Consider the following 18,834-nt stretch of genomic DNA (forward strand, 5'->3'; position numbering starts at 1 on the left):
GAATATAAGTAGCAGAGTGGATATCCTTGTCATGTTCCTGATCTTATATAAAAAGCTTCCAGCTTTTCACCATTGAGTATGATATTAGCTGCAGATTTGTCACATATAGCCTTTATTATGTTCAGGTACATACATTTCTACCATATTCACTTTTTTGAGATTTTTAAAATCATAAGTGGATGTTAAATTTTGTCAATTTTTTTTCTGCTTCTATCGATATGATTGTATGGCTTTTTCTTCATTTTGTTAATGTGGTGTATCACATCAATTGATTTGAGAATGCTAAGCCATCCTTGGATATTTGAAATAAATCCTACTTGATCATGATGAATGATCCTTTTAATGTATTGTGGAATTTGGTTTGCTCATATTTTGTTGGAGATTTTTGTGTTTCTGTTCAGTAAGGATATTGGCCACATATAAGTAACTGCTCTTGATCATGTCAGCACAATTTAAACTTATGGGTCTTATGATAGGTATATTATAATCACATAGCTTGGAATGTATTTTAAAGATATGAAGAAAAATAAAAGGGAAAGATGTACATATTTAAAAGAAAATCACGCCAAAGCCTGGCTAATCAATAACTTACTATAAACTTGCAGCTGGTAGTCCTTCTTTGCAGTTCCAGCAACATTCGATGCCACACACGTGTAAAGCCCTGCGTCAGATTGTTCGGCTACGGAAATCTGCAACTGTCTGCCTCCCGACAAAGTCCGCACTCGCCCTGCAGAATCAGCCAGCACTGGGGAGCCTACGAAGAAAACCAAATGGCAGAACGTGAGGCAAAAAGACAAAGCATTGTGTGACACTGTAAAGTAATCCTACACAAAACAGGAGGAGGAGGAGAAGAAAGAGCATCAGGAGGGGCCCGACGGACAAGGAGGAGAGGAAAAAGATGGAGAAGAAAATGTTTACCAAGAAAATCTGCAAAATTTTGGCAAATTCTCAACCAATATTGCATTTGAAAGAAGATACTTAGAAAAATAACAAAATATAAATCTTAAAACAGGAAAATAAAAATGATTTCTAAAATCAGCTAAATATTTCAATGATCTGTCTGATTATTAATGGAAACAAATATTTGTCAGTGAATAAGTTGAAAATCTGTCCAACCGTACAATTTAATCTTAACACCCATTTACAAGACTGTTACAAATACAGCAAAATGTTTGCTTTAGAAAATAATTTTTAATCCTATTTTAAAGAAAAATAATAGTTCTTCAATTGATAAATTTTCAATCATTGTAGCTATCCTGTAGTGCATTTAATTAAAGAACAATATAGAAATTTTTTTCTGGGAGGCCATTAGTCTCAAAATTTAAGATTTTTCAGCTAGATAGTACAGAAGTATCACACTGTACATTTAATATTTAATTATGCTTTCCAGTATGTTACTGGAAAATTTGTTGCCCCAGAAAATTTGTTAATAAATTAACATATTTGTCAGATAAAATATAAATTCATCTAATGTTATATTTAATTTTATAAATGTCAAAGGATGAAAACTTACCTTTCTTCTTCCAAGTGAGATTTGGGGGTGGAATACCACTTGATTCACACAATAGACTAATGAGATTCCCTTCAATGACTGTAAGTTGAGCAACTTCTTCAGAACCATAAATACTTGGTGGTACTGAAATAGCAAACAAAACAAAACAAAACAAAACAAAATACTATTTTAACACTTATTTAATATAAAATTGCCCTAACACTTTACATGTTTTTAAAAAAGATTGCACTCAAATGACACAGAAAATAAGTAGCACTCAAGGTTGACATATCAACAACACATTGAAAGTCAACTGTAGGACACACACTAATCACCAAATAGCAGACTTGCCATTCCCACAGACAGACACTTAATTATTAAAATATTCAGAGTGGCATAAAAAGAAGCTAATTTATTACAGATATTTAGACATCATGCACCAAAAATCTAAGACACTTACCAAGTTTAAACTTAATCCAGTCATTTTGATACCTATCTCAGAGGCTGGAGAGAATTGGAAAACAACATGCATGTAACACATAGTAAAGAATGGAGGCAATTAATTTGATCTAAGATGCAGACCTGTTATCTATACTAGATGGCAGAGCCTGACTCCCACTGGTCTCCAGCTTCTCCTTGGAACATCCAAAGTGAATCCTGACTCCTACACTTGTCTCAGAGGCGGAGTCCGAGACATTTGATGGCCGAACTCTCCTCGGCCACTCCTCTGGTTGCAATATTATCAGGTGGCAGATGCTTGTTCTCCCAAGACCTTGGGAGGAAAGGTGTGGGATAATCCTCCTCATCCTCCAAGGCAGCTTCCAGCCACTGTTCAGCCACCCCCACAAGCTCTATTCTCTTGAGGTTCATGCCACCAATTTACTTCTTTTTTCTTACTACCATCTGTGAACCCCATTATTTTTTCATTCACTGAACAATTTGGTACTTGTATATATCCCTCCTCTTCACATGAAGACCTGCCATCCTTCTGTATAAACTTAACATCCACATGTATTTCCAGCCAAAACACCCTGGGATGAGATTCAGCTCCTTGGTCTGCTCATCCCTTTCTTCATCTGAGGCCATCCCCATTTTATCATCTATAACGTCCTCTTATAAATTTATGAATTTAGGTCACTCTCTGATAACTACTCTATCCTTATAGCTCTTTCACTTCATTATTCCCAATTCTCAATTCATCAATCTAATTGAATCTCAAGTCCTTTCACTTCTCAGAAATCTCCCAATCTAGCTGGTTATTCTTTTGTTTACTGACTTCCCTATCCAGCTTAGATTTCATGATCAATATTTTCAACAGCTCCTTTGCCAATATTCTCAACTGCCTTGTACTGCTGTCCTTCCTACTTGGTAACACAACTGCCCCAGATGAATCCTGTATTTTCTAAGAGCTATCATAGGAAGTTTTATAAGACAACATACAAGGGGTTCATGATATCTAGTGGAGATTTTGACATCACCTATACCAAGAGATAAAAAGTTCTACAAAATAAAATGGCAATTACATGAATTGCCACCACTATAAATCCATGATTGCTATCCTTAACTCTACCCTCCTGTACATCCGAGGCTTCCATTGAGACAAATACTGGCAAACCTGTACCTTTAATGCAGACCCCCTCTGACTATTTAACTTTTTGAGTTGGATGCCTTCCTAAAGCACTGTCAACACTGACTGACTTCAAAATAAACTCAACTACCTTTGTTCCCTCTCTAAGGGAGGATGCCATGACCACACAGCCCTGCTGGCCAACTCATACCGACATTCATCCTTTACTATTCTTGTTTCCACAATTCTCTGCCTACCAATTAATCCTATTAATCCAATTCCTTACATACTTCTAGAATTCATCTGCTTTCTTCCTCAAGTACAGATCAAGTATCATATGCCTTTAGAATCAAATCCATACTTTTAAAATTGGTTTTAGAGGCCCTCTTCAATGTGCTCCCCTTAACCTTGCCTACATCATATCTCTCACTCTCCTCTGCACCACCCTAAGCTCCATAGTGGATGATGTTCCATTAACTGAATGTAGACAGTATTCTCCAGGCTTGTAATGCTTCCATTCTCTTGACAGAGTGAACTCCTCCTCATCTTAAAAATTTCCACTAGAGATCATGAGCCCCTGATACATTGTCTTATAAAACTTCCAATGATAGCTCTTAGAAAATTTAATTTTAATTGGCTATTGAGATATGTCTAGGTCAGCAGAATATAAATTCTGTGTGAACAGTGCTGTTGTCTTCTCTCATTAACCTCTCTCTGCCCACCCATGGCTTAATGCCCAGTACACAGAGTCAAGCAGAAATATTTTTGAGTGAATCTGTCCTTGAGATCTTAACACTCTCTTCCCATTCATTCTTGTATCTACTGTATTCTGCTTTCCTCTATTAGAGGAAACTTGTAAAGCACACTTCATAGTCTATGTCTAATTTGACTTTGCAGTGCGTGACATTTTTCATTCACTCACTCATCCATCCATGTCCAACTTATTTGTTGTCTGTGTTCATCTGGGAACACCATTTTCCTTAGTTTCTACAACACAAGTTTTACCCAGTTTCCCCACTACTTTATTTTTTCTCAGTTTCCCACTTGGGGTCTCTTTTTCTGCCTTCCTTTTTTAATGGTATACATGAGAGTCATTCTACACAGTACTCTTCTGTATACATACTTTTTATTTTTTGCTAAGGGACCACAACTGCTACATATATAATAATGTCTCCAACCTTACCTTATTAACTGCTTTCTCTCTCTTCAAAACTATAGACTTGTATTTCTGACTGCATGGAGGGCAGCTTTGCATGGACAGTCAAAAGGTGTCTCCAATACAACATATAAAAAATGAATTCTTCACCTCACTTTTTAATTGATCATCGCTCTGAATTTCGTTTTTTACAACCTTCACTTGGTAACACCTAGGTTAATGTTTTGTCCATATATGAATACTTTTCCCATTGAATCAGAAATAAAAGGAAAAATGGAGGGAAAAAAGGATGGAAGGAGGTAGGAATGGAAGCTAATGATATATGACTACTATTCAATATGTTGCAAATATAAACTTCCTATGTAGTACATATTACTATTTACAAGTAAATTAATTCTCTTATAGGATGAATAATAGCATTTCTCATAATCTTCCTCGAGATTATTTTTAAAAATTATAATAATGATTTATAATTAACAAGTCATTTTCTCTATAAATGCATGCTACTATAGTGTTAAAAAATATTTGTTCCACACTGGAAGCAAAGTAGTTCCTCTACCTATTTTTATTTTAAAATATGTTCTTCAGTAAAGTTTTATAAAGGTAATTTTAGCTCATTATCTCAATAATTTATTAAATAAAATTAAGAGGGCTTAACATGCTATAACTACTTTTAAAGAAATATTTAACATAAATGATAAATACACTGGAAACAGGAGCAGTTTTTAATTAGCAGGCAACCATAGCCAATGTAAATGTTGTGATTATTCCTAAGAATTACCTTAATTAGTAACATAGTGAAATTTCAAACAAGGATAGTTATTGACACACTGGTCAGTGTAGCAATCCCATTTCTTGCCCACAAGCACGTGTGTTCTGTCTCTCTCACACGCACACATTGTTCATATACATAATTTAGCCTTTTAACTTATTTTCAATTGACCAACCCACTCTCCATTCATGGAGATGGCTCAGTCATTAGAAGATCCTCATTGTAGAAGCAAAAGTTATTACTCACGCAGGAAAGGAGAACCATTGTACATCAAAGTTACAGAGATTAATACATTTAGGTTCAAGGACTCTATCTATAGTTATTCTTAAATGAATTATATTAGCTGATACTCAGGACAGTTTAGCATCCTCTAAACCTATTGATTAGAGCTCATTTATGCAGTATGATCAATTTTAATTACATGGATATCATTTTAATAGTTGGCACACAGAATAAAAGGTTAAACCATAAGATGCATCCTTTGCTTTTCAGAAACTGATCACACTTACCCCAAATGTTGACATTATAATTTTTCTCAGTTTTTCCAGCAACATTTGTTGCCTCACAAGTGTAACGACCAGTGTCTTGAACCTGAGCATCTTCAATCTGAAAAAAAAGCCAGGCTTTAAAACCAGTTTCTATTTTATAAGTAATGAGGTTTTCCCGCTGGGTTGGCCAAAGAGTCCATTTAGTTTTTTCCATAGAATAAAAGATACATTTTTCATTTTTACCAATAACTTTATTGATTTGGATATTTTGAGTGTGTCAGCCATCTCCCATTATTGGCTTCTAATGGGTAGAGGCCAGGGGTGCTGCTAAACACCTTCCAGTGCATAAGATAGCCCCACAGCAAAGACTTATTTGGCCAAAATGTCAATAGTATCAGGAAACTTTGCAAACCACTTTTGACATGTCCAGTCAGTCACAGCACCTTCTCCATACACTGCACAATTTTTTTTTTTTTGCGTTTCAACTGTTTTTACCTTTCTTGAAATAATAAAGCATAATATGCCAAAATGTTGCATATTTCTTCCATCTCCAATATTAAAATGGCTGCATAAAAATTCACCAATTTTGATGATTTTTAATGTATGCTGATATGACAGCTGTCACAATACAATCTAACAAAATTATTTCAAAAGAAGTTAAAGACAACTAAGCACTAGTAGAGTCATCATACGGAAAAAACCAAAAAAAATTTTTGGCCCATCCAATATAAATGTTATTTGTAATCTCTTATATTTTATTTGTATTATGAAGGCTTTCAAACAAATAAAAGTAGAGACTAATAAAATGGGTGGTTATATGACCATTATTCACATCCAACGTTTATCAAGATCCAACAGTTTTTGTCTATGTCATACCTTATTTTAATCTCATTAATATCAGTGACTGAAGGTCTAGAAAGACCTTTTAAATATAATTCAGATAAAATAGCAAGACTCCCACAATTTCTGAAGAAGTTATTTAAGGCTTTAAAATATACAATCTTTATACCACTAGGATATTGTTCAGTAAAATAACACCCTTTTCATTGATTTATTACATCTCTTCTCCCATCCTGGGCTTGTAAGCTTCTTCAAGCCAAACATTATATTCAATTAGTCTTAGTCTCCTAGTATCCAGTTTGATGCTTGGTAGATAACAGAATATCAGTAAATATTTTCCATGTATTTATCTGAAACATACATCAGTACTCCACCATTTGTTCACTGACATTCAGCAGTTAAAAATATAAAAAAAAACATAGTGTAATGTATGGTTTCTGCTTTGATTTTACAATCTGGTTGAGACTATAAAGTATCTGAACATAATAAGCAAGGTATAAATAATAACAGAAGATAATTCAACGAGGGCACAGCAAACAGTACGATATTGGTTGCTAAATAGCTTTACAGTCAATTGCTAAAACGTCCAAGAGAGTTGCATCACTGGAGTTAAAGGTATCACTGAAAGTCTTTCGTATAGCGGGGCTATACTAGAAGCTCCCATCCCAGGAGGCCTTCTCTCTATACCCCTCGGTGGGACCTGCACGCTCCTGCGGGCCTGGCTGGCCTCCGTGGTGGAGATTCAGTGAATCTCAGGAGTGCTTCACCATCATCTCTGTCCTGGCTTCCCAACACCCTTGGGATCTATGCTTTGAAGAAATGAACTGTTATACACAGTGAGATTTGCTAAGACAGCTCTAACCACACATAGCTCTTCCCTCCCAGTGCTGAGGCTTGTAGCCATATAATTGTTTCCTCCTATCATTCAGTGAGAGCTAAGGCTTGCAAATTCTACCAGCTGCCTTCTCGCACTCTGGGCTGTGCCTTTGAGCAGAGGCTGCGCCCTTTGCTTCTCCTGTTTTCTTATTAGCTCAACTGACCAACCCTACTTTCCTCTCTCAGTGTTTCTGGACTTTCCTTCCTCAACAGCTCCATTATTTCAGGATCAAAATTCGCAAGGTCTCTATGCTCTCACCTCTAACATACACCTTGACACTCCCTCCCACTCTGCCCCATGCTTCTGTCCCACCGTGTAAGCCTCTGAGCTTCCTACGTGCTAACCGCCATCACCTACTTCTCAAGATTGTCTTTACCTGCCAATAATAACCTTCCTCCACCAAGAGGCTGGAAGGTAGAGTGGTTTGCAGCATGGATTCTGAAGCTACACTCCTGTATTTACAGCCCATTTCAGCCACTTAGTAATTGTGGGCAGATTACTTAGCTATTCTTTCAATTTCTCAATAGAATTATGATGAAGATTATATAAACCTTCCTAAATCCTAATTCCTCAGGCTGGCTTTCAGTGTTAGCTCTTATTTTACTCAAGTCAACCATATCAGAATTATTTCCAAATACTCATCCTGTTAAAGTCTCTGCTTCAGCCACACTAGCTCACTCGCTTTCTTTAATCAGGCCTTTGTCCCATAAAAATCCAAATAGCTTTCCAAGAGTATTTCAGGCGACCACAACCTCATCTTTTGTTACCATCCCTTCTATCCACTTGGTCATTCACTCAGACTTACAGCACCTATTGCATTTTCAATTGAGTAGCCAGTAAATTCTTATATATATTTTTGTGAAATTAGAAGACATGGAAGGCAGGACATGCATCTTATACTTTCTTGCACCCTTATCCAGAGAATCTAGAGTGGGTATGTCCTGATTGGTTGAATGTGGGTGAGGCACGCCTTAAAATATTTCTATAATATTTTCCTAGAAGCATTTTTAAATGACTTCTGGCTACAAATATGGATAGAAAATTAAATGTTTAAATCTTACTGGGCCCAACATTTTTAAAAAAATCACAAACCTCCTTAATGAAAGGAGTCCTAGAATTTTATGATATAAAATTAGCAGAATATTTGTAAAGACAAGCAAGTTTAATAGGGGACCTCCTGAAGCCATGAGCTGAGGAGCAAACTAAGAAGAAATAAATGCATCGATAGCCTTACCTTTAACACACTTCCATTTTCAGAGATACTGAGGCCTGGTTTCTTCAGCAAGGGGCGCCCGTCCTTTAGCCACGTCAGCGTAGGGGAGGGGACAGCATCACTCTGACAGCGCAGCTCCACAGCTTGGCTGATGAGGACAGAGACATTCTGTTCTTCTCCCACGATATTCGGTGGAACTAAGTGAGAGACAGGGTTTCCCTCAGGATAAAACAAGCCCGCACACTGCTCATCATGATTAATCATCAGGATAGCGACTGGTCCTTTGAGATGTAGGATCGTGATCATTCTAACACCCTATCTTTGCATCCTTTCGGTTTAGAATCAACTGATTCTAAATTTCTGATTAACGTGTTGCTGTTGAACAAAAATAGTTTTCATTATCTTTTCTCTTAAAAAAAAAGTTTTAGAAGTGGAAGTTATCACCAAGTTCCCATGTAAGAAACTTCTTGAACGCAGTATTAACTACTTAAGATTTTGAAAGTTAATTGGCAGAGGAGGGCAAAGGGGGGAAAATTAGGACAACTGTAATAGAATAACAATAAAAAAGTGATTAAAAAAGATTTTCAAAGCAATATATCATTCATGAAATGTTTTGGAAATAACAATGAATTAGAACAAATGCACTTTGGTACTTACTTTTTTACAAAAGAAAATAAATTGTCACAGAGGCAAAATAAAAACATCAAGTGAGAGATCATCCAGTCTTATCTAGCCATGGTGTGTGCAAAACAAAGGAGGTGACAGGTAACAGCTTCTTTGAAATAACCTGACTAATTGGTGGCAAAGCCCGCAGTCTTCTGACTTGCAATTCAGAGCTCTTACTGGTTTTCTACGGTTCCCTGTCAACTTTCTATGGAATAAAAACCATGTGGGATAAATGGCACAATAAAGAACAGACTAAGTCAGTGACCAGCTGTAGGACACACTCACAATTACATAAAAAGAGGAAATGAGTTGAAATGTTAATGAGATTAAAATTTGAATTCCCTGGCTCTAAGGCTTGTCAGATGCCGAAATGTGTTCCTAGAGAAGTTTAAGGAATCTCCTTCCTTTGGGTGTATTAAAAACTAAAGTAAACAGTCATTTATCTCAGATGGTTTAGGTGCAGCCCTGCCAAGAATGAGAGGGCGGGCTCCATAACCTCCCAAGGACTCTTTCAGGCCTGTATTTATAATAATTCAAACTCACAAACGAATGATGAAATCAAGCCTGTTGTTATTAAAAGGCCACTCCAAAATTCACAGAGAGGAATTACCTTGGCCAGTTCTCATGAAATCCCATAACTACTTAGGATTATAGGAAATTGAACCCATTTCTAGTTTTTTATTTTGTTTTGTTTTGTTTTACAGGAAAGGATAAGTTGCTTTAAAAAAAACTCCTAAAGGACTTTCCAAATGCTTTATTAGAATAAGATTTTTGTGCTCAGGAATGTTATTATAGTCCACAAGCCATTGCTTCAGGCTTCATACCGCAGCATGTGGCAAAATGACAATGAATGCAATTGACTTTAACTACTAGCAATGTGTTTCTGTAAACAGCAGGTTTCTCTGCTACCATGTCTACCACAGAAGGAAAGGCATACGAAACGAACTAAAAACACTTTCCCGTGCTGTTTCTGGATACAGAGCGTGTGCTCAATCCAAACGCATTGATGCTAAAGGAAGAAATGTCATGCACAGTAACCGGAACAGACTAGTGGAGCATTTGTACAGAGATTCATCATGCCCTTTCTGCCAAATTTAATAGCACACACAGACATCTGGCTCTCGGTGAGCTTAAAGCAATCTATGTGCAACAGAAAACAGTGGGGTTGTTTTCAATATGTGGCACAGTAGATACAAGATACACAACTGGTCAGGCTTCAGATGAAAACCGCTATATAATGTGAGCAAAATCAGCACCATTAGTGCCATTTTCTAAGATATTATGAAAACAGATACATTCTCTAGTTTCAGCATAGAAAGCTCTAAACAGACAGTTGATTTCAAATGGTGATGTACGGAGACTTGACTTCGAGATGGTGAACATACAATATGGTGTGCAGACGACGTGTTGTGGAATTGTGCACCTGAAACTTGTGTAATGTCATTAACCAGTATCACCCCAATCAATTCAATAAAGAAAGAATAGCTGATTATACATGCTGGAAATAATTTCAAGTATTTTGTTCTCATTGGATAAAAAGTACCATAACTGTGCAAAAACATGTTTATCTTAGATTATTTGTAAACTTTACAAAAGAGCATGAATTCTTTATGGTTCTCTGTAAAAGCTGAAGTCAGAAAAAATTCAAGAGAGCAGAATGCTAATTTATTTCCAAATATTTTTCTTTCAGTTACTTTTCTTTACAGCTAAGTGACTTAAATCAAGTTCAAAAGGATACCAGATTTTTAAAATTGAGAGGAAAAATGCAAAAACAATAGACTCTTTTTTTCCTGAAAGAACATAAATTAAAGCAAATCTAATTACAGCCAAGGCCATATATTACTGAAACACATCTATTTTTTTTCTGTCCTGTCTTTCATTTTCAACTTTTTGTTTAGTCTGAGAAAAGAAAAGCTTCCATCCTTTAGATCCTCAGCTTTCTTAGATGTTATCCCTATTCTGTTTGTGGTTCCATTACTTAGGAAGGGGTGTGTTGTGCCTGTTTCTCATCCACGCATCATACTTGTTACATTTAATTACCAAAATTAGAACTGCCATAGGGTTATACTCGTTGAGACACTAGGGAATGTGTGATCTCTAAGAAAGTTCTCTAAACATAAGTTTAAAGAAAAACTACTATGGGAATCTAGATCATTTAAAAACCTCAACTTTCTTGTTTGGGCATTTCAGAATTGAATTTATACTAGGAGAAAAAAATTTCAATGAACTACTCTTGTAATGGAAGGAAAAGGTACTTTATCCACTGTCCGCTCTTCCTCCGACCCCCACACTCTACAATGTAAATCTAAAGGGGATTGACCTCAGGGACTATACATTATTTAGACTATACTTAGATACAAGATGGCCAAAGGTGCAACTACAGAGTTAGGAATAGAATGTACAATACTAATAGAGGAATGTAGATTGGAAACTAATTTCAGATGAAAAACTTGTTTTAATTTTACAGTAGCTTGCCATGCATATATATTTCAAATGCTACACACATATACACATTTTCAAACATATATACACATTAGCTATCCATTTAAATTTTATAACAAAGGAAAGATTTGGCTTTTCAGACTAAAACTGTGGTATGGAAGTATCTTAGCTAATGATACGGAATAGTGATACACGTCTTTGAAACTCCTGGACAGAATCAACTCCCCATCCTCTCCCAGGGCCACTTCTGACACTACCCGAAGGAGAAATGGAAGGAGCCAATCCCGATGTTCACTGCTAATTAAAACCCAGCCAATACCAACGTCACCCCTCTGTCTGCAGGCTAATGACTGAAGGAGCTATTGTGTTACATGTTTTTTATTGATTGATTGATTGATGAATCATTCTCTAAGGACATTGGAGACGGGTACATTCCAGTTCTTCATAAAGCATAAAAGTGGTCCATGAAGGGAAAGAGTCGGAGTCCTTGGGGATGAGTATTTTAGACCCACCTGTTACCTCGGAGAGCACCAGCAAAGCTGAAGGTTGGAAACAGACCCATGCCAACCACAGAGGGAACAGAAAAGAGCGACACATAGAGAGCCCGTTAATAGTTTGCTGATGCCAACTGGGATTTTTCAGCTTAATGAGACAGGTATGGCATCCATGTTGCAACAAGTGGCCTTTTTATAAAGGAAAAATTATAACTAATGGAAATTATTTGCAATTATTGCATTTGTTTTCAGCAAACTTAAAAAGAGAAGTCAACCCACATGGCCTAGTGGTAAAGAAAAATAAGTAATATATTAGAATAGGAGTGAATATTTGGAAGTGAGGTGGGACTTAGAAGGGAAGGCCTGTGTCAAACAGATATTCTTTGAGGGGCACAAAGAAACAGATTCATTACTCCATGAACCAAGAAATGTAATGCAAATAAGGCCCTGAAAGAAAGCCTACGAAAGCCTTAGAAAGGTTCTAAGTGCACAGGTGGACTAAAATGTGGAGTGACAAGTATAATCCACGAATGGAGGCCAAGGGGGTCCCAACTTTGTTTTGGGGACCTTCAGCTTTAGACATTGCCTTTTGTACCTTACAGCTGAAGCATATATAGGAAAAAACCAGAACCTGAATGTTGTCTCAGTTTACACTTAGCTTAACTTTTGCTTCTCAAATAGCTTTTTAATTCATAGATACAGTATTGACTATAAAATGCTCATTCTTAAGTATATGCTGATTGTAAATATAATTAAACTGTAGTAAAATCAAGGCTTTGAGTACAATGGATCAAGAGAGCTACTTGAACGGGCGCTTGCTTCCGTGAGATTCTATGTTCCGAATTACAAAGCTGCTCTCCCTCATCATGTTCCTTGGGGTACTCCATAACCCCCTTCCCTACGCGATTGATGTTTGCATTTTAATTTCTCAGACCTTTAAAAAAGGAAAATTAAACGTAAATAGAAGGCAGACAGGGAGAAGTTGATTTGAATTAATCTTGTGATATCATTTCTACTCTCCAGAGTCCTTTATTGTCAAAAGTTTCCCTTACCGTTCCTCCATGATCCTAGGGCTTAAACACAGCTGTATCAGAGCAGCAATAATTGTTGAAATGTCTCACCATACACTCTGAGGTCTATGTCCCTTTGCTTCTCCCCCGCAGCATTCACCGCCACACAGGAGTACCTCCCCGTGTCACTGATCTGGGCGCTGGTCAAGGCTAGGATGCGGCCCCCAGACAGAACCTAGCAAAGTTAAAAAAGCTAAATAACCGACATGCTCCCTGCAAACAGTAGGAGTGAACAGACTTTTTCTCTTATTTTCTGTGATGGACCAATTGACGCCTGTCTGTAGGAGGACTTCCACGTGGATATTTTAAAGTGTGTGTCACTCAATCCCCTTGTTGCCTTCTCTGTGGAGGAAGACGGAGGCCAGAACCAAGTGTAGAACTAACCCCTGAAAACAAGCCTCTCTTTAGGATCAAGTGAGGGTCCAATTTAAAACTCACAGCCAAGTAGCAGCCAATTAGATTAACCAGTCACAGTCATTGCTCTTATATTCCATGGAACTAGTTGTGCTTCTAAAATATTGACATTAACTCTACATCTTTTATGATCCCAAATCCTGCAAGCGCAGGAATTTCAGGAAAAGCTAAAGAAGTAGAATGGTGGGAGAACTACGTTCTCTACTCAACAGAATAAAATTAAAGTTACCTTTAACTGAGATGGATGTGTTTTTGTATTTTTAATTTTGAATCAGTGTAAAGCCTAAGGTTCTTCAGACTCTCATTTCTTATAACGTTGCCTTTATGATGTCTTACTTTTTTATTCGCTGATTTTGTAGAAGTAAATATATTCTCTATGGTCTTCTGACTCATTATTATTTCCACACATTTATTGTGAATTCTACCAGGAAATTCCTATTCTGGGTGTTGATGAACATTTATTTGTGTAAGGTATCGCTTGTGGTGGAGGCAGGTAATGGAGGTTGGGAAGGTAGAAGGTACCTAAAATGCAGCGCTATATATGACACAAAGAAACTCTCAGACACATGGAGCTCTTAATGAATTGCCTAGAAATCCCAACTGGGTATCCATAGTTTACATCAATGTATATGTGTATAGTTTTGAACATCTGTGAATCCTTATTCTCTAAATCTCTTTAATTGCTTTACCTGTTTGTACTTCCTGCATTGAATAATCAGGTAGCAGACCTCACCGAAGGAATGATAGAGAGTACCTGTATCCCATTAGCAAAACCAGAGACCGGACTCCCATCTTTCAACCAGGTCAGACTTGGGGCAGGGATGCCTCTGGCTTCACATTCTAACCTCACCAGGTTATTCACCACCACCGCCACCGCGTTACTGCTGCCGGAAATGGATGGGGGCACTGAAAAGGAATTTAAAAAATGAATAAAATGAGATATGTTAACATCACAGAAGATTTCACCTCTTTTACATGACATGTGGGTTTTGGGTCCTTTTTTTTTTTTTTTTGTAATTTCTTTTATTTGGGATTCTAATCATATCTATCCTGTAAGATAAATACGACAATGATCAGTTTCTCCATTTTACCGATGAGGAAAATAAGGTTTTGTTACTTTGTTTAGGAAATTCAGTTTTGATGCCAGAGTGGATTTTTATTTTTTGATTTCCAGGCTCGGGTGTGTGTGTGTGTGTGTGTGTGTGTGTGTGTGTGTGTGTGTCCACTCTGGTATGTTAACTACCAAGTCCTCTTGAAAGCATTATTAGGGATAGTAAGTTGGAAACTTTTGTTTAAAAACATGATTCCAATAGACAGTATTTACAAACAGGGCTATTGTCCATGCTGATAATATTGTTGATGACTATTTCAACAATTCATCTAAAGCAAACTTAAGTTCAGCAGCATGTGAAAATAGAGCATTTTAGTAGGAGTCAGCCAACAACATTGATCAGCTTTAGAACACTGCTCTTATGAAAAGATGACACTAAACTCTGTGTTCAAGATTTACACCCGAATTTTACAGAAGGACTCGATCATCGTGAATGGCCCATTGCCCCAGGGTGAACCGAGGAGAAGCGGCACTCACCGTGGACCTGAAGACTGTAAAATAACTCCGTGGCTCCCGCCGAGTTGATGGCCACACATTTATATATGCCCGCATCTATGATCTGGGCGCTTTCGATATCAATGATCTGTCCCCTGTTCAGGAAAGTCACACTGGTGGAACCTGAGATCAGGTGATTATCTTTGTACCACGTAATAACTGCAAGGGGAAGAGGAGAGAAGCCCATCTATTTAATTTTTTTTAAAGCTCAATACATACACCAAATTGGAGCTTAACTGAAATAGTAACAATTACTTTATCCTGGTGCTTATCATTTTAGTTTAATTTGTTTAAATATCTCTTTAGGAATGATTTTTAGAAGGAAGTAACCTTAAGAAAAACATGAACAGCCAGCCAATATTAGAGTTCTGAAATGAGTTTATAAAAAATATTTATTTTATATCTTTTGTATCAATATTGTGTGGTAGCAAATTTTTAACTGGTTCTATTTCTTGTTGTTGTATATATTCCTCTGTTCTACAAAAATGTCCTCTTCACATCTAATCAAAACCAAACATATATCAACTATTAGCCTCAACAATTTATATTATAATTGATTCATAGGAATAACTTACCAGTCAGTGATGAGAATAAACAAAATAATAGTCTCATCACATGACTGATTTATAAAGATAATCAATGTGGACTAAATAAAAACATATTTTTAACATAAATGTATATAAAATATCATTGTGTGTTTTGTGGCCAAAGTAAGGACTATAAGACAATTAATTATTCACATATTTTTATACTGTTTAAATGGGCAAATTATTTTATGCGGTTGAAAGCGATGAAAATTTGAAAATACTATCTACCTAATGGTATCCTTTTACGCTTGAAATGTATCTGTATTCTTTCCTTTATTAGTAATAACTATATTGTGTTCATAAACAGACTTAGTTATTCCCAGAAATTTTAAAATGCTAACACGTTACAGATTCCACAAGTAAACATACCAGGCAAGGGATTCCCAGCCGCCTTGCACTCCAGTTGTATGGGGTTGTTTACCACCACGGTCTCATTCAGCATCTTCCCTGCATCCTCCAGGCTGGGTGGTTCTGCAAGAAGCCCAGACAGATAACTAATTCACAAAATAGTGCATTTAAATAGAAATTGTTTGCTCAGTGGGAATTAACATTTCTTCCTTTCATATGTGTGTGTATATATCTACAAACACACACACATGTATTTGGAATAAAACTAAAGCATACCATTAAGGAGAACTGAAAGGGTAAATTTTTCTTTGGGCCTGGAGAACATTACGCTAAATGAAATAAGCCAGTCAGAGAAAGACAAACACCAAATGATTTCACTTATACATGGAATCTAATGAACAAACTGAACTAACACGCAAAATAGAGGCAGACTCATAGAGGGCAGGCTGACAGTTCTGGGTACCAGGGGGCGGGGGTGTTGGTGGTTAGGAGAGGAGGGATTGAGCAAAAAGGAAAAAGGCCTCATGGACATGGGCAGCAGTGTGGTGACTGCGGGAGGGAGGGAGCCATAAGGGGATAAATGGTAATGGGAAAAGATAAAATAAAAAAATTAAAGGAAAGAAAAAAAAGCCCTGAGGAACGGGACGAAAAAAAGATCTTATTGAGTTTCCTGGATCATCCATTTCTCTGTGGTCAGATAGGAAAATCCTTAGAAGTATAGATTAGCTGAGTAAAAAGTGTTAAAGAAGTGTTTTTTTATTCCAATAATTTGATTGGTCTGATGATGAAGTGCCTTTACCAAGAAGTAATCTATTGCATTTGAACTCTTCCCATGAAGGAGAAATCAACATTTTCCCCAAATATCTGAATTTATCTTTGGATAGTACCATTTGAAACCATTTCAGTGAAATAAGAATCATACTTTTATTTATTACCAGTATTTTCCTTTGGATATAAAAGTTACAATTGTTGGTAAAATAAAACAGAAAACTATATTTTTAACTTTAATCACAGATAACTCTGCTCTGTTATTTAATGTGGAAATTCAGAAAGTCTATGAGTCATAGTGTAAAAGGAATGACAATTTGTATCAACAATATCCATGGCTTCAACTCTGTTTTAAGAAGAGTATAAGAGATGCCAGGGTGAAAAAGTTACAAGTAAACTAGAGATCTTTTTTCTTTAGATAAATGTTGTAGATATAAGTTAATATTTGAAGTTTATAAAACTACATTTTACAGAGTTCCTAAATTTAACTCATTCAATGTACTTAAAAGCCCCCTCCCCATATATAATCAGGCAATTGATCCATTAATTTAACAAAAACAGAGAAGGAAAAAAGGAGAATGGGGAACAATGAAAATGATTAGACTTAAATAAGATGGCAGAAATAAAATTAAATATTTAAATCAAGAGCATAAATACAAGTGAGTTCAATTTCTTGTTTAATAGACAAATAGTTATTAACACTGAGGCCTAACATGGATACTTTTTTAAATTAAAAAATCCAAGTGGATAAAAAACCACAAATTTTACAGCCCATAAAAATGTTCACAATAAGAAGCCCAACAAAGGTACACCAGGACAACAAGGGTCATATCAATTTCTGACAGCTGGTATACAAAGCTAAAATCATCAAACCCTGAGCAACATGCTTTCTCCTACTGATTAAACTGTTGTAATTCATGAAAAATCCACTATAGTGACACTTTATGCATTGAATAACAAAGCAAAAATTATTAAAAAGGAAGACAAAATTTGAAAAATCTTAAAAGTAGTATATTGTAGTATACCTTTTTCAGAAATTGACTATGTAGTGAAACAAAAATAGAGTTATAAAGAATTTGAAAAATAAAATTACCCATCCAAGATGTGTGTGTTATGTATGCATGTATATTTATAGTTAACAAAGTACATTATTTTCAAATGCCTATAGAATATTTTCAAAGTAACTATATATTGGGCCATAAATTGTCAATAAAGCATTTATATCACAATTTAATAAAACTATAATAAAATGACTAGAATCAATAATAAAAATATAAAGCCTTCTATATAGAGAAAAAAGTCATTATAGAGAAAATCAAGATAAAATATAGAATTAGAAAATATAAATTAGAATGAGATTGACTAACATCAATGGAATGTTACCAAGAAGTACAATACCCAAAGGAAAATTTACAGCCCTAATTAGTATGTTAAAAACTAATTAATAATGAAATCAAATGTTCTAAGCACTCAACTCAAATTCTAGTAAAAGACCAGTTAGATAAACCAAAAGAAGTCAGGAGTAAAGAAATGATAAAAATAAAAGTGGAATACAACAACAACAAAAAAACCCCACCAAAAACCCTAGAAAAATGGCGATGACATTCAAAGCTGGTTTTTTCTAAGTTTAAAATTCAGTCCGTCCTCAGAAGTCAATGTGTTTCTGGGTCAGCTTTCCATTTTCCTGGAAGTTATTCCTGGAGACAGAGCTCAGAACCCACTCCTCTCGCACGCCTGCAGCTCCTTTGCATCCATCTGATTCAATGTATTAGTCCCTTTTTTTGTGTAAAGTGTTTAGAATGTTCCTGTTTTCTCACTGAATTATGACTTATGATATGGTACGTAAGGGCAAAAAACCCTTTAAAAATGGCTACCTGACTTTCTCAACTGCAAAGTAAAAATAATTAGTCTCTGGTCTATTCCTTCAAAACAGTTATTTTAATACTCACTTAAAGCCTTCTGGACCGAAGTGATCGTTGAAAGCTTTGACAGACTATATAGCTGCTGCAATAAAACAATATGGTAGGACTAAGA

At 36.1% G+C, this 18,834-nt stretch overlaps 1 protein-coding gene across 1 annotated transcript in view; it reads right to left on the bottom strand.

Annotated features, from left to right (window-relative positions):
• The window catches only part of HMCN1 (hemicentin 1), a 392,649-nt gene that overhangs the window by 122,190 nt on the left and 251,625 nt on the right, over positions 1-18,834 (bottom strand). The window contains exons 37-44 of the mRNA XM_054587651.1: positions 16,054-16,155; positions 15,080-15,256; positions 14,246-14,397; positions 13,129-13,252; positions 8,427-8,602; positions 5,497-5,593; positions 1,514-1,636; positions 593-754 (exon numbers count right to left, since the gene is read on the bottom strand). Of these exons, the coding sequence (XP_054443626.1) occupies positions 593-754; positions 1,514-1,636; positions 5,497-5,593; positions 8,427-8,602; positions 13,129-13,252; positions 14,246-14,397; positions 15,080-15,256; positions 16,054-16,155 (1,113 nt within the window). The remainder of the gene's footprint in view (positions 1-592; positions 755-1,513; positions 1,637-5,496; positions 5,594-8,426; positions 8,603-13,128; positions 13,253-14,245; positions 14,398-15,079; positions 15,257-16,053; positions 16,156-18,834) is intronic.

Source organism: Pteronotus mesoamericanus, unplaced genomic scaffold (genome assembly GCF_021234165.1).
Source record: "Pteronotus mesoamericanus isolate MK-2021 breed Mesoamerican mustached bat unplaced genomic scaffold, CSHL_Meso_final scaffold_1186, whole genome shotgun sequence".
Taxonomy (NCBI): domain Eukaryota; kingdom Metazoa; phylum Chordata; class Mammalia; order Chiroptera; family Mormoopidae; genus Pteronotus; species Pteronotus mesoamericanus.